At 55.3% G+C, this 13612-nt stretch overlaps 1 protein-coding gene across 3 annotated transcripts in view; it reads left to right on the top strand.

The window, feature by feature from the left end:
- Nucleotides 1–13612, top strand: part of NOL4L (nucleolar protein 4 like) — a 57126-nt gene that overhangs the window by 26615 nt on the left and 16899 nt on the right. Inside the window, exons 1-2 of one of the 3 annotated variants that reach the window (XM_051633277.1) lie at nt 7238–7318; nt 13381–13522. In XM_051633277.1, coding sequence (XP_051489237.1) covers nt 13414–13522 — 109 coding nt within the window. In that variant the 5' untranslated portion in view covers nt 7238–7318; nt 13381–13413. Of the gene's footprint in view, nt 1–7237; nt 7319–7710; nt 7735–13380; nt 13523–13612 lie in introns of those variants that run through there. The other 2 variants (XM_051633278.1, XM_051633276.1) reach the window with 2 other exon arrangements.

Raw genomic sequence — 13612 nt, 5'->3', positions numbered from 1 at the left:
GAGAATGGACGTAAATTAAGCAGCAGACTTGTGTTCTACCTGGCTCTTGCCAAAAGCAATTATTTGTGTGCAGCAGCACCGGGAGGAACTTGCTTCACTTGGGGTAACAATGACTGAATTTATGCCAAAGTGGCCTTTTAAATTCATTATTCAGGGGGAAAAAAAAAAAAAGTGTGCATGTAACTGTAATTTATTGGTGCTGTTAAGCACATCAGTATTAGGGCAGCAGTGTCTCCAGAAGGAAGCACAGCCAGAAGAACCTTGGAGAAAATATTTTATCTCTGCTTAGGGGCAAAGACCAGAGGAGGAGCACTTTACACGGTTGCTCACAAAATGAAGAATTTCTACAGGATATATCTCTGTATATTTCTTGGAGTTAGTACATTTATTCTGGCCTGATAGAAAATAACTGTGACCTATGTTGCTTAAATTGGGTTCAGTAGAAGATGCAGGAGCTTCTGGGTGTGAGTTCCTGTTTCATACCAGTTCTCACATGTGTGAGAACAATCAGCCCCTTGCCCTGTCCACGGAGCACCAAATTGGCCACGTTTCAGGGTATATGCTGAGGCACTGAAGCATCTCTGAACTTCTGACCTTTCCAATCTAGCAGTAGAAGGGAATGAAAAGAAAATATTTTATATTTATCTGTAATGATCCTTCCACCTCATTTTCAAATACTAAATATTAGCATTTTAAAATTATTGGTTATTTGAGTTTATTGAGTTTACTGCTGTCATTTTTTCAATCTTTTCTGCCTTATTTGGTCTCAGCCTTGGGTTTATTTTCCATGCCACTCTGCTGGGTGTGATTTCCACTGGTGGCTGCTGGAACATGAAGATGTTAACAGAACAAATCCCAGCACTGAAATGCCAGGCTCGCTCTCTGCTCTAGAGATGTTGCTGCAGCCTTGGCAGACACAGTCCAGGGCCGAGTAACCAGGTTTAAATGATACAGGAACGTTTTGAAAGGTTGGTTCAATGCCTGCTGACAGAGGGTCATGCAATCAGTGAATGGCAGGAGCTGCTCTTGGATGGGAAATAACAGGAGCATTTTTCCTGTTGCTATGGCTTTGCTACACAGACTTATGAGTGTTTGAGAGGGACAGAGCCTTGTCCTGCTCCTTCACGCACTCCATCCACCCAGTGATTTCCCTGTAAACCTGGAGCATGTGACAGTGCCTGATGTGAAGTGGTTTTCAAAACATCATTTCAGCAGTGTTTTAACCCAGGCAGCAGGGTAGTCCTGGAAGGGGGAGGAAGAGGTTCACATCCCAGAGATATACAAGGAGTTGGCTTCCTCTGATGCTGGGGAGGATCCAGCCTCCAGGATTTTGGAGCCTCATGCCCAGAGGCTGGTTTGCAACATTAAGCCCTGCTCCTTCCACTCTCCTTTCTCCCTGCTCCTTCCTCACTGTTCTTGCTTACTTTGGTGTCTCAGAAGGCTCTGGTGTTACCAGAACAGCTAAAATGCACCTTCCCCTGGTGGCTCACTTGCTTCCTTTTGCTTCAGGTCTTCTCCAGGCTAATCTTGGGGGTGCAGAACTGGCAGAGGGGAGGGAGGCAGCAGAGGCAGGGAGGGGAGTGAGCGGCTGCACAAGAGGACACACTGGGTTTCAGTCTGTAAGTTCACTCTTCAGAATTGCAGTCAGCTCGTTTTACTTAGTCCAGAACCAAATCTGGCAGAGCTGGCAGCTGCTGGGTGAGATCCGGGAGCTGGATTTATCCGAGTGCTTACTGAAAGCATCCCAAAGAAGCCCTGTGTCCATGGCTGTGCAGGGAGGGCAGCAGTATGCCACCAGTGTTTGGAAGGAAGTGGGATGAGACGTTTGCATCACATGAGAATGATAAGGTACTTCCCAATCCATTAAAGAGGGTGTTAAACATCTCCATGAATAAATATCTCTAAATCAATTTGACAAGAGAACTCTCATTCAAGAGGCCTTTCCTTGGCTTGGGAAGATCTTTGTTTCCTGCTGTTCATTTTTAAGACACTTTGGAGCACTAGAAAAGTTCTCTCCACACACCCTTGCACACAGAAGAGAAGGGAATATTGCCTGTAGGCACAGTGTGGCACCATGACTGTAGCACCTTGGAACACAGATTTAATCCCTGCAGTAGACACACCAGCACAGCCCTGTAGTGGGGGCAAAGCTGCTGGCAGAGGTGGGCTTGGGGTGATCAGTTGAAATTCTGTCCTAAATGAGAGGCTTTGTGCAGGAGAAGCTGGGAGGCAGGTTGGGCCGTCATAACAGCTCTCCTTGCTGGCAGAGGTGGTTCCATCCTTGGCCTTAATGGCTCATGAGATGCTGGAGGTCAGATGATCAAACCACTTAGCCTGGTTTCAGACTGGTATGAATGGCTTGCTTTCAGTGAAGGTCAACTCATTTTTGTTATTGGCATTAACTCTGATGTTCCCAGCTAGTAAAGCTTCAGAGCTTTCCCTGCCCCTTGTGTTGGTCTGTCAGTCTGTTCCTGGCACAGCTGTGCTACGGGTGAGCTTTGTGCTCCTGCAGGCAAAGCTTGATGCAACAGACACATTTTGAGACCCCAGTTTGGGCTGGCTGGATTAAATCCTGCCACCACCACTCTTCCTTTCAAATAAGGTGTGATGCCAGGCCCTGCCTCTGTGGTTTTTGGGGAAAATCATGTTATTTTCTGTAAGAAAAGAGGTGGCGTGGCCTGATTCCAGTGACATTACTCGCAATTCCTCCTCCGGGACTGCTCGGGTGTGTTTAGTTGCCATGTGTGGTTGGTCTGGTCCATTTTCCTCACTGGGTGCTGTGCACTGGTAAGAGAAGCTGGTCACTTTCCCACTCTGTGTTCCCACCCCTGTGACACTGTGCACTTAACTAGGGTCCTGGAGAAGTAGCTGTGGAAGCTCCTCTCATTCTTGGTGGAGCTGTGGTGGTTGTGCTGGTGAGGGCTGGTGCAGTCCGAGCAGCCTACCAAAGCTGAGCTGCTGGAGCCTGTTTCTGGGAATGATGAGTGAAGAAGGCCGGAAACCACAGTATCTGTCTGTAATGCACAATTTCTTCCAAATATCTCCCTGATTTAGTGGGGAGAGATGCGTCCCATTCCCTGCGCAATAACCAGTGTCCAAAGCATCTGTTCCCAGTAGAGCTGGAAACAAAGTTTTGGTTCAGGTCCTGTAAAGTGGGGCTAGGAAATGTTCCCAGGGGAGATGTAAAGACCTGTACCACACTGAGGAAACCATTTAATGTCCATGGAATAGTCTTCTGGATCCAGTTTAATTTGCCCTGTACACGTGGCAGGCTTGGCTCTGGGGAGGTTTTCTGCATCATCTCCCAAGCTCAGGTGCTGACGTGCTGTATGTTGACTTTGATCAAGTCACACAAATGGCTGTTTCTTAATTGCCTTCTCCCTTTAAAAAGGGGATAATACCTTAGAGAGACTTCTGAGGTCTTGCTCACTAATAAAGCTCTTCAAGAGCCTGGATGGCAACTACTTTGAGAGCGCGAACTATTATTAATGATTTCCGTTATTACAGAAGATGAAGCTGTGTGGTTCAGCTTTTTAACCTTGAATTGTGTTTTTGCTTCTGTTCCCGTTGCTGTTAAACCTGTGCAGGCAGGTTTGCACCTTGCCTTGTTGAACAGGCTCTTAGGACCCCTATCACCAGCCTTGTGTGTGCAAAAGAGGTGTGAGGATCTCCGGGGAGTCAGCTGTACTCGCAAAGACTCGTTCTGAAAAGTGCAGTATGGCTTGAGAGTGGCCAAAACTGGGCTTGGTGGTGGTTCTGTTTATGCTGACTCGATTCTGATGTGGTTGGCCAAGAGATGAGCTGTGGGGGTTGTCCTCAGCACATAGCACAATGCAGACATCCCTGCTGGTGCTGTGGGCTCAGGCTTTGGCAAGAAACATTAGGGGATATTTAACCGTGATTGACCCGTCCCCTCAAACACCCATTCCCTGTACTCCAGAGGAAGGCAGATCCCATCCACAGAAGCAGCTCTTTTCTTGCTCTTTTCCTTGGCAGTGACTGGTGCATCCCATGAAGTATGGAGCTGTATTTCCTTTCCATCTCTTGGTCTTGGCTCCTGGGGAAAAAAGCCCTTTTATTGATGCATATGCCAGATGCCAACAACTGCTGCTTGTGCAGAAGGAGCGACCAAGGGGCAGTGGGAACACAGCTCAGCCCACAACAAATCCGGTTGATAAGAAAGGTTCCCAAATCTTTGCTCTCCTTTTTTTTTTTTTTTCTTTGCTCTGGATGGCAGATAAGTTAAAATATGTTGTTGGTAAGAGTCCTGTATCTCCCTCAAACCATGGGAATGGGGCCCTCCTCCAGCAGCTCCTCAGCAGCCCCCTCCCTCTTGCCCCCCTTTCCTCATGGCCTTGCCCCAAGAGATTTGTGTCTTAATGCTCATTACCCAGTAGGCTTTGATGGTCACAGAGGACCCGATGCAGGAGGTCCCATTTGTTATTTAGCCTACTTTCCAGAGGCACAAGAACATCAAGTGACTCGCACAAGGTCGTCCATGAGTCAGTGACTCCTCTGGCATGATGGCAGGATCCTGCTGTCCTGCAGTCCCCTGCTCCCACCACTAGATCACTGTGCCCGTGCTCCTTAGCAACACAACTATTCAATTAAGTTCCTACAGTGCCTTAAATGTAGTTTATTCCTGTGTTTGACAGCAGCCCTGGTACTTTTGCAGAGCCTTGCCTTAGGAAAGCATGACAGCTGAGCTCAGGGCATAGTTAGCAATGCCAGGAGAAGCCCAGCTGCATGGGGCTGGGGCACAGCTCTGCTGGGGACCCCCAGCTCAGGCACTGGTGGCATCTGATGGGACCCTGCCCAGGCAGCACAGCCGGGCTGTGAGCCCCAGGTTTTCTGCATGGGCAGTTCTGTGTGAAGGGGTTTGCAGGGAGCAGAAGTAATGAACACATTGTGAGGAGAGAGGGTAGGAAGTGACTTATAAATAATATATTTGATGTGTATTTTATATATAATATAACAGCAGTACTGGTTTATTATGGTTTTGTTGGTTTTTTTAACATGTAATCCCGTAAGGCACTTACCCCTGTTCCTGACAACTTGATACATTATTATTACCAATTCTGTATCTAATTACCAGTTATTTTCCCCTAGATAATTTGAATCCAAAAAAAGGCCCACTGGAAAGGAGCTTGGCATGCTGCTTTCCCAGAGCTTCCCCAGCTGTTTTGGGAGGCAGCCCCTTTTCCACCGGTGAGCCCCACTTCTGCCAGCCGCGTGACCCTGGGCGCTGGCACAAACAATTGCAGTTCTGTCGGGCTCATGACCCCACTTGTAACGGTGGTGACCCCCGGGGGGTCAGGGCCCCTCCCCTGCTGCCCAGCAGCACTTGCTCCCTTCCCGTTCCTCCCTGGCTCCCTGTGTGGATGCGGCTGTTGGGTTGGACACTAAGTTTGCCGATGTGAAATTTAGGTTAATCCATTTCCAAAGTGGATTAACCTAACCCACAGAAAGGCACTTAGTATAGAATAAGTGTCCACATGGTGAGGCAGCACGGAATAGTGACTGAGCTTCAAACTCATACCCTGCCTGGTTTGTGTCCCCTGCAAGCTCTCCAGAGGGGCTGGTGTCTTGCTCCCATCAGGACCTGCTCTCCCAAAAGGCTTTAAGCTGGTCTAGGGAGGACAAAGCGTAAACAAAGCCCAGCAGTGGGAAGGGGTTAAAATCCCGCTCCACTGAGGTCCACGGCAAGTCTCCTGTTCACCTTAAATGGTCAGGATTTTATTTTAGCTTCAGGGAGGAGCAGCAGCCATTGAGCTGGAAGTGAGTGTGGAGCTGGGGGCTCCTGCCCTCTCGGCTGGCTGCTTCCTGCAGGAGGCCCCGGGGCTCTGCTCTCGCCCTCCAGGCTCTGGCTCCATGGGTCAGCCTGGAGGAGCTGGAAATGCAATACCAAGTGATACCTCCGGCCTTGATCTTCCCGAGCTGCCCCTCCTCCCCCGCATGTGTCCCCTGGCAGTGGCAGAAAACATCATAATTGGACATCCGCACTACCAAGCCATAAACATGAGTGTGGCAGTTCCCATCCCTGGCTCTGGCACTGGCCACGCGACCCACTACACTTGGTTTATTTTGAAAAAAAAAAAAATTCCTTAATAACCATTAAACAGCAGGAGACAGGAGATGGGCAGGGGAGGGGGATGCTGGGACACGTGTCCATCCTTGCCATCTCCAACTGGGTGGGAGGCCACCTGCCTTGTGCCCTTGGAGCCCAGGACAACATGTTGGGAGCCAGGACACATCATCCTTAGTGGGAACCATCCTGGGGGATTGCCAGGACACCACACCAGGAGGCAGGGCACAGCATTCCTGTCCCTCCCGGGGAGCTGGTGGCAGGGTGCTCTGTGCAGGGCACTGTTTGGGGCATGGCTGAGGATGGTGGGCAGCCTTGCTGCCACTGAGCTGCCCTGAGGAGCTGATCCAGCATCCAGAGGCTGCAGCACCGGGTGATGCTGCTGCTGGTAGAGCAGAGCAGGGTCCTCTTGTGGTCCCCCAGTGCGACAGGGACAACCACCTGAAACAAAAGGCTTCAGCAGAGGAGGCAGCACAGAGCCCGGGCACCACTGCACCCACCAAGCTACGGGCTGCAGGGCGCCCACCCCACTCCCCAGGGACTCGCTGCTGGGGGGCCACAACTTGGGTGCCCCAACACGGTTATACCCCAGCACTGCCCGGCTCGGAGCTCCCGGGGCTGGGCTGAACCGGGTGTCCCCCGGTGGGCTGCCGGGTCACCGGGCCGTCCCCAGCCGTGTGTCGCCGGGTGGGTTGCAGCCCTCCCCCCGTGCTGTGCCGAGCCGGACTGAGCGGAGGGTCCCTGGATGGGCTGCAGCCCCCCCGGCCGTGCCGAGCGGAGGATGCTCGGGCGGGTTGCAGCCCCCCCCGGCCGTGCCGAGCCCTGCCCATCCGTGCCGATCCGTGCCCATCCGTGCCGCCGGCCGTGCATTCTCGCAGCTCTCCAGCAGGCGCCCAGCCCTGGACATTGTCTCTTCCTCCCGGAGGAAGGGCCCTCCCCGGCCCTCCACAATGTGCTCTTCCAGGCGCGGCTCCCCGCCGCCCCCCGCCCGGTGCGCCCGCCCCCCGCCGCCCCGCTCCCCTTCCCCCGCCGCCCCCGCCCCCTCCGCCCGCGGCCGGGCCCCGCTCGCCCCCCCCGGGAGCCGGGAGTGACGCGCTCGGCAGCGCCGGCCCCTCTCCCCGGGCAGCAGCTGGTTGTCAGCCTCTCCGGAGCTCCGCCAGCCCGGGCCCCCTCCCTCCGTCCCTCCGCCCCGCCGGGCTGGCGCAGGCCCCCAGGCTCCAGGCCCCGCTCCAGGTAAGCGCCGGCCCGCGGGGGCTGCGGCCCCGGGCAGCGGGGGGAGATGCGCGGGGCCGGGGGGGGCTCCACGCGGCCGCGGTGCTACCGGGAGTGGGGGGCGGGGCGGGGGGGGTGGCGGCCGCGGGGCCCTGCCCCAACTCCGGGGGGAGCGGCCGCGCCGCCCCCTTTCCCCGGGAAGTTGCGGGTCGGGGGTGGGGGGTGGAGAGGGGGTGAGGTTGGCGCGTCCTTCCCCGCTCCCGGCGCGGCTCCCCCCATCCCCGGAAGAGCACAAAAGCGCAAGAAGAAAAGTGGGAGGAGGCGGCGGCGGGAGCGCTCCGGCCCCATCAATTCCCGGGAACCGGCTTCCCTGCCGCCATCGCCGCCCGCCCCGGCCCCGGGCGGGGATTGTGCTGGAAATAGCCGCCTCCCGGGAGGTAAAGCCCTACTTACGTGTCAATCCCCGCCGCACGCCGAGCCCTGGCTCCGGGCAAGGCTCCATCGCGGGTCTGTGTATTTACCTGCGGGCGGAGGGGCGCGGGGGGGGCCGGGGCCTCTCGCCCGGTTCCCGGTACCTCGCTGCTGCCGCGGGGAGACACGCGTGGGAACCGCGTCCTACCGGGGGAAACGCCGGGTCCCGGGGGCGGGGTGACCCCCGGCCGCTCGGCTCCGCTTGGCCTCCAGCTCCAAAACCAAACCCCCTCCCCGGCACCCCCCCCGAGCCCCGCTTCCCGGTGCTGCTGGCAGAGCAAAGTGCCCTTTCCCACCGCGCAGTTTCTGGGAATCAAGGCACCATCCCTGCCGCGTCTGGAAAAGCAAACGCCTGCCCGGCCGGGAGTGAGTTCAGGTGCTGGGGAGGCGGGTGCGGGCACCGGGCGGGGGGGAGCACAGGGGAAAGGGTAACCCCGGTGTCCCCCCTGCCAGCCCGGCGGCCCCCCACTCAGCATTTCCCCGCTGCCCAGGAGGGACGGGCAGGGGCTGCGGGCAGGGGCTGTGAGGCCCCCTCCTCCACCAACCCTCCATTTCGGGGGCGGTGGGAACCCTCCTGGGTGGGGGTTCCCAGAAGAAGAGCTCTTAGAGATGGGGGAGGGAGGAGGAGGTGGTGATCCTCCCTTCCTCTTCCATTTGCCGTTTGCCTTTTAAATTAACTCTTCTGCCGGTTTTTGGGAACTAACAAATACCCGGGTTTTTTGCTGCGTCCCGTAGAAATCAGCAGAAATTGCAGTAAATAAGGATGTAAGTGACCTGACAAAGAGCGCTGGGGGTGTTCTGTTTGGTGTGTGAATTGCACACACGAGTAGGCAGCGCAGTCACAGCTCAGCTGCCGCCACCGCCAGCCTGCACCGCGTGCTTTAAGGCTCCTCGGGCTCTTTGAAGCACTGACCACCACAGTATTTGTGGCTGCAGTATCAATCTTTGACCTGGAGTGTTTTATCTTCCATTAGTAAGCCATTCTCTGTGCTGAACTGGTTAAGTTAGGGTCAAATCTGGTTCAATACCTTCTTGGCATGCTCAGAGGGACGGGTTTAAACAGTTGCTGAGATGGAGATGAGGTTGCCTTCCCGAGAGCTCGTCCCCAGCGCCGTGCTGCTGCCGGGGCTGGCAGTGCTCTGCCCTGGCCAGGCTGGGCAGGTCTGGGGGCTGCCTGTGCCGGGCACGGCGGTGGAGCAGCCCGGGGGCTGGCAGTCACGCATTGCCTTTTGTTGACTCTAAAAACACGGCTGCTTCTGGTGGGAACTGAGCGTGGCTGGGCGCTGGGGAGATCGCACGGCCTCGGTTCCTGCTCCGCGGGAGGAGGAAATCCCATCGGGATGGTAGGCTGTGGTGTGGAAGGGCACGTTTGAAAATAAAAGGGCTCCAAGAGAAAAAAATAAACCATCCTGAGACTCAGAGCCTGGAATACTAAGTGTGAGACACAGCCTGTAAATGACTGGAGAGAGACTTGCAAGGCAGTCCCTGAGAAACTGAGCCTGGCTGTAAAATAAGCAGGTTACCGATAGCCTTGCATATATTTACGAGATAGGGTTGTAAGAGCAGCTTCCCCCCCTGCCCTGCTCCAGCCACTCTATGGGAGGTTGTTCTCCAGGAAGGAGAGCCGCCGGTGAAGAAACATTGTCTGGCAGTTAAAGCTTTGCAGTCCGGAGGTCTTGATTGTGTTCCTGGATCTGCCAGCAACTCGCTGTGCTCTTGGACCAGCCTGGGCGGCTGTCAGTACCCGGGGTTTCCAGCTCTATAATAGGAAGAGTACTTTTCTAACTGGGAGGGAAGTTGAGAGGCTCAGCGGACACGCGCACGCACGGCGCTCCAAGATTGGTGAATGGAAAGTGGGACAGAAATGCCGAGTGCCAGTCCTGCACATGCGAGTGTCTGCCTTGGCTGGTTAGAAAACATTGGCTGTGAGTGTCTGCAGAGCAGCTGTGAATGTTGGACTGTAGATAAGGAGAGGAGCAAGGATGTTGTTTTCCAAACCCTGCACGGTGCCGGGAGCCCTGCTCCGATGTTTGGGTGTGGCCTGTGAATGCACCAGCAGGATCCGACTTCCCTTTGCAGAAGAGGAGCCGCACGCACGTTGCCTGACCCTTGATCGCTCAGTCCCATGAACGTTGGAAACAAAGCAATGGGACTTTACTGCAGGGTGAGGAGATCTCTGGAGAGCTGGGAAAGGCAGGAAGGAGAAGGGCGGCAGTGCCGGGGTTCGGGGCTCAGCTCTGGGCTGGCTGCTCGGGGCAGCCACTGTCACTTCCATTTGTGCCACGAGCGGTGTGGAACTGGGGGAAAGGCAGCCGGTCCAGAGGCAGGTGCTGGTAATGGACTACATTCTGTTTTCTAATGAAAGTTTCATTTGAAGTTTGTTTACAGGAAAGAAGAAATTAGCAGAGAGAATTCTCCTGAGAACCCAGAGAGGAAAAAGAATGAGCTGCCTGACTTGCAAGCCAAAAGAGGGTGGAAGGGTAGATTAGATTTACCGTATTGCTCCGAGTGGGAGCTGTTGCTGCTGTTAAGAAGTGCTTCCTTGTTTGGCTGGATGGTGGGAGCCTGCTTCAAGGCCCAGCCTTCAGCCAGGTTATGGGCATCCAAGGGAAATTCAGAATTCAGGTTTTGATCCTGCTATGGTGTCCCATGTTTTGATCCCAGGATGTGTGCTGTTCTGCTGTCCCTCCACTCCAGCGACTGAAATGGGCCTGCTTCTGGTCCCTGGCCAGGCAGAGCGTTCTCTGGGTGTTGCTGCTGGGGCCTGCTGTCCCTGGATCGTCCCTGGCCTGAGGGTGACAGCAGCGCCAGGAGTCACTGCTGGCCCTGATGGGCAACACCAGGAGGTCACAATACTCAGCCCTGGGTCTCTAAGGGGTGTCCTGAGGAGGGGGCTTGCTGGTGGCCTCTGGTGTCCCAGAGAGCAGCAAGGGATGCAGCCGAGGGGCAGTGGAAGTTGTCAGACCTACAGTGGTGAGGCCAGAGCAGTGGTGACGGGGACAGCTAGAGCCATCCTCGAGGTCAGAGCCTTTCTCTTGCTTCAGGGAAGAGGCACAAAGGTGTGAGGAGCTCCCTGGAGCACCATTGCATGGGCAGAGTTGCAGGGGCTGCCCCAGGCCAGCAGGCAGGAGATGCTCCCCTGGCAGTTCTCACCACCGGCTTTGACTGTTCCTCACAGTCTCCATGGGTCAGCTTTGCATTCCCTTAGGACAGGCTGTGCTGCTGGGAGCTTTGACCCCTTGGCATTTTGGCCAAGGATGTTAGTGCTGGAAAGCAGAAAGCCTTGGCTGTAAAGCAGGGGGTGACACTGGGGACACAGGGCCAGGAGTGCCTGACAGGGTCCCCCAGCAGCATGCTGCCTGCTCTTCTGCTGCTGCCTGGATCCGGGACTTGAAACGTATGATGGCCTTGTTTGACTTGAGTCATTTATAGCTTATCAGTTTCTGCTTTGATACCCAGCGTATTTCTAATAATAGACAAATGTTATACCACCTCAAGATAACTGTTCATGTTTATAAGGCCCTTTACAAAGCATGTGCACGTGAGGCATCCTTCGTGTCACTGAGTGTGTGGAGGGCAGGTTGGCTCTGGGGTGGCAGTTTGGGTGCCCAGGCTGGGTGTCCTGCACAGCACAACCCCACAGACACTGCATGAGCCAGGCAGCTGCCAAAACACCATGGGTGGCTCCCAGGGCTCCTCCTCCACACCGGGCAGGTGAGAGACTGTGGGCAGCAAGGACCTTGGCATTTGCGTTTGTGTCTTAAGCTCTGACAGTAATCTTGAGTAAGCCTTGTGAAGAAGGCCAGATATTAGGGTGGCTGCCTCCCTGCAAATGCTTACAATAAAGAGACTATTTATAGTTTGCAACAGGGAAGGAGACCTTTGGAGTTCTGTTCCCATACATACAAGATGGAGTTTCTGGAGAGGCAGGATTGCTTTGTGGCTGGCACAGCAGCGGTGCACTGCTGACCTGGAGGACACTGTGCTTCCCCCTGCCTTCCCCTCTCCCACCCTGCCTGACCTGGGCACAGGGAGTTGTGGGGGACACCTGAGGTCAGCACAGCAGGTCTGGGGGTCAGGGTGTCCCCATTCTGGCAGCAGGTGTGCATGGGGCTGCTGAGCCTTGTCCACGCGCCCATCCTGTGGTGCATCCAGGGTTTCACAAGCTGTAAATTCCAGGAAACTCCCTGGGAGGCAGATCGAGGGAGCAGGCTGGGGTGGGTGTGAGCCCCCAGCCAGCAGATGTGTCTGCAGGGTCAAGGGGAAAGGAGGAAAAGCACAAACCTGTCTTTAAAGATGTTTATTCACAATAAAAACTGTCAGCCAGCAGTGGCCAGACAGGACAGTTTTTATGAGGCACAGGCGTTGGTTGGAGGGGTGCTTGCCAATTGCTTCTTATGTGGAGAGGGAGTGGGGTTTGTATTCTGTCTCAGGACCAAGAGGAGAAAAAATAAATAAGAGAAGAGGGTTTACAAGCCTTTGAAATGTTTCAATCAAAGGAAAGTGCAGTTGAAGGTGGTTCTGGCAACGTTTTCGGTGTTCCCCTGCACCCCAGGGATCTGGATGTGGTCTCTGCCCGTTCGAGGAGCAGGAGAGGAAGGCAGATAAAGGGATCACCAGGAGGACCGTGTTCACATGGGGACACGTATCTGCTTCCTCCCAAGCTGCATGTTTGGAGAGTTCAGCCTGGGGAGGTCCCACAGCCCCTCCTCTCATTCAGGATCTCAGTGCTGCCTTTATGATGATGGTTTTGAAATCCTGTGGCTGACCTTTCCGGTGCTGGAAGCGATCCAGGGGCTGTGTCTCGAAGTACTGTAAAGGTTAGCGAGAAGGGAGAGAGAGAGAGAGAGAGAAAATGTCCTTTCAGCTGGAGGAGTGGGAGAGAGGAATGTCATCTATGCCATCGAGGAGCGAGTGGCTGGCCAGGCTCCCCGGCCGAGCTGGGGTGTCCTTGCCTTGCCAGGGACCTCGCTCCCCCAGTCCCATCCCGAGGTGTGTGTTGCCATTTTTGATGAGGGCGGGGAGGTGATGTCCCTTGGGAGCAGGCTGGGGGAGCAGTCCCCTGGGGCTGTGCTCCAGGAGCCTCCTCTGCAGCATCAGGCAGGGCAGGTCGATGGGGATTGGTGCTGTTATCCTGATCTGCCCCACTGGCCACTCCCTGCTGCTACCAGTCCTCTGGTGATTCCAGCAGCAGATGATTTGATCTCAAGAATGTCCCAGGATGTTTTATGGAGCTGTTTCAATGGAGCTGCAGCCCGTCCTCAGCTCCCACATGCCGCTCCCTCACCAGAAACACACTGGGGTGGATGGAGATTAAAGGGTAAACTCCAGGGCTCAGCCATCCGCTCCTACAGGATGCGAGCTCTTTCTAATTGTCCTCAATTAGAGACAGTGCCATTGCTCAGGCACGTCTTCAGGCAGGAAGCAGAGCCCTGCGGAGGGAAGGGCTGCTTGCCCTGGCCTTGGGGAGCACGAGGGGCCAGCAGCCGTTCCTGGGGGGCAGGAGCTGCCCACCAAATTGTTTTTAGGAAGGAGTGTGGTGAGGAGATGTTAAAGCCACAGAAAGGAGGGAAGAAAATAGCTCGACTTAACCCTTTCCTGCTTGCCTCCAGGATGAGACATCGGTGAGCAGCGAGGACTTTGATATGAACGACTCCACATGGATCTCAGCTGACCAGCACCTGAACTCCAGCCTGAGCCCCAGCCAGGACGAGAGCATGCGCAGCCCGCAGAACCTGCACGGCCAGGAGGACGGTGAGTGCCCCGGCGGCGGGAAGCGCCCCGCGCCTCTGCTGCAGCGTGTTTTTGTGACTTATTAAACATTAACCAGTCCCTTCTGATCAG

This window comes from Apus apus, chromosome 15 (assembly GCF_020740795.1).
Source record: "Apus apus isolate bApuApu2 chromosome 15, bApuApu2.pri.cur, whole genome shotgun sequence".
Lineage (NCBI taxonomy): Eukaryota > Metazoa > Chordata > Aves > Apodiformes > Apodidae > Apus > Apus apus.
Note: the sequence above shows the minus strand (reverse complement) of the source record. Positions and strands in the feature narration are given on the sequence as shown.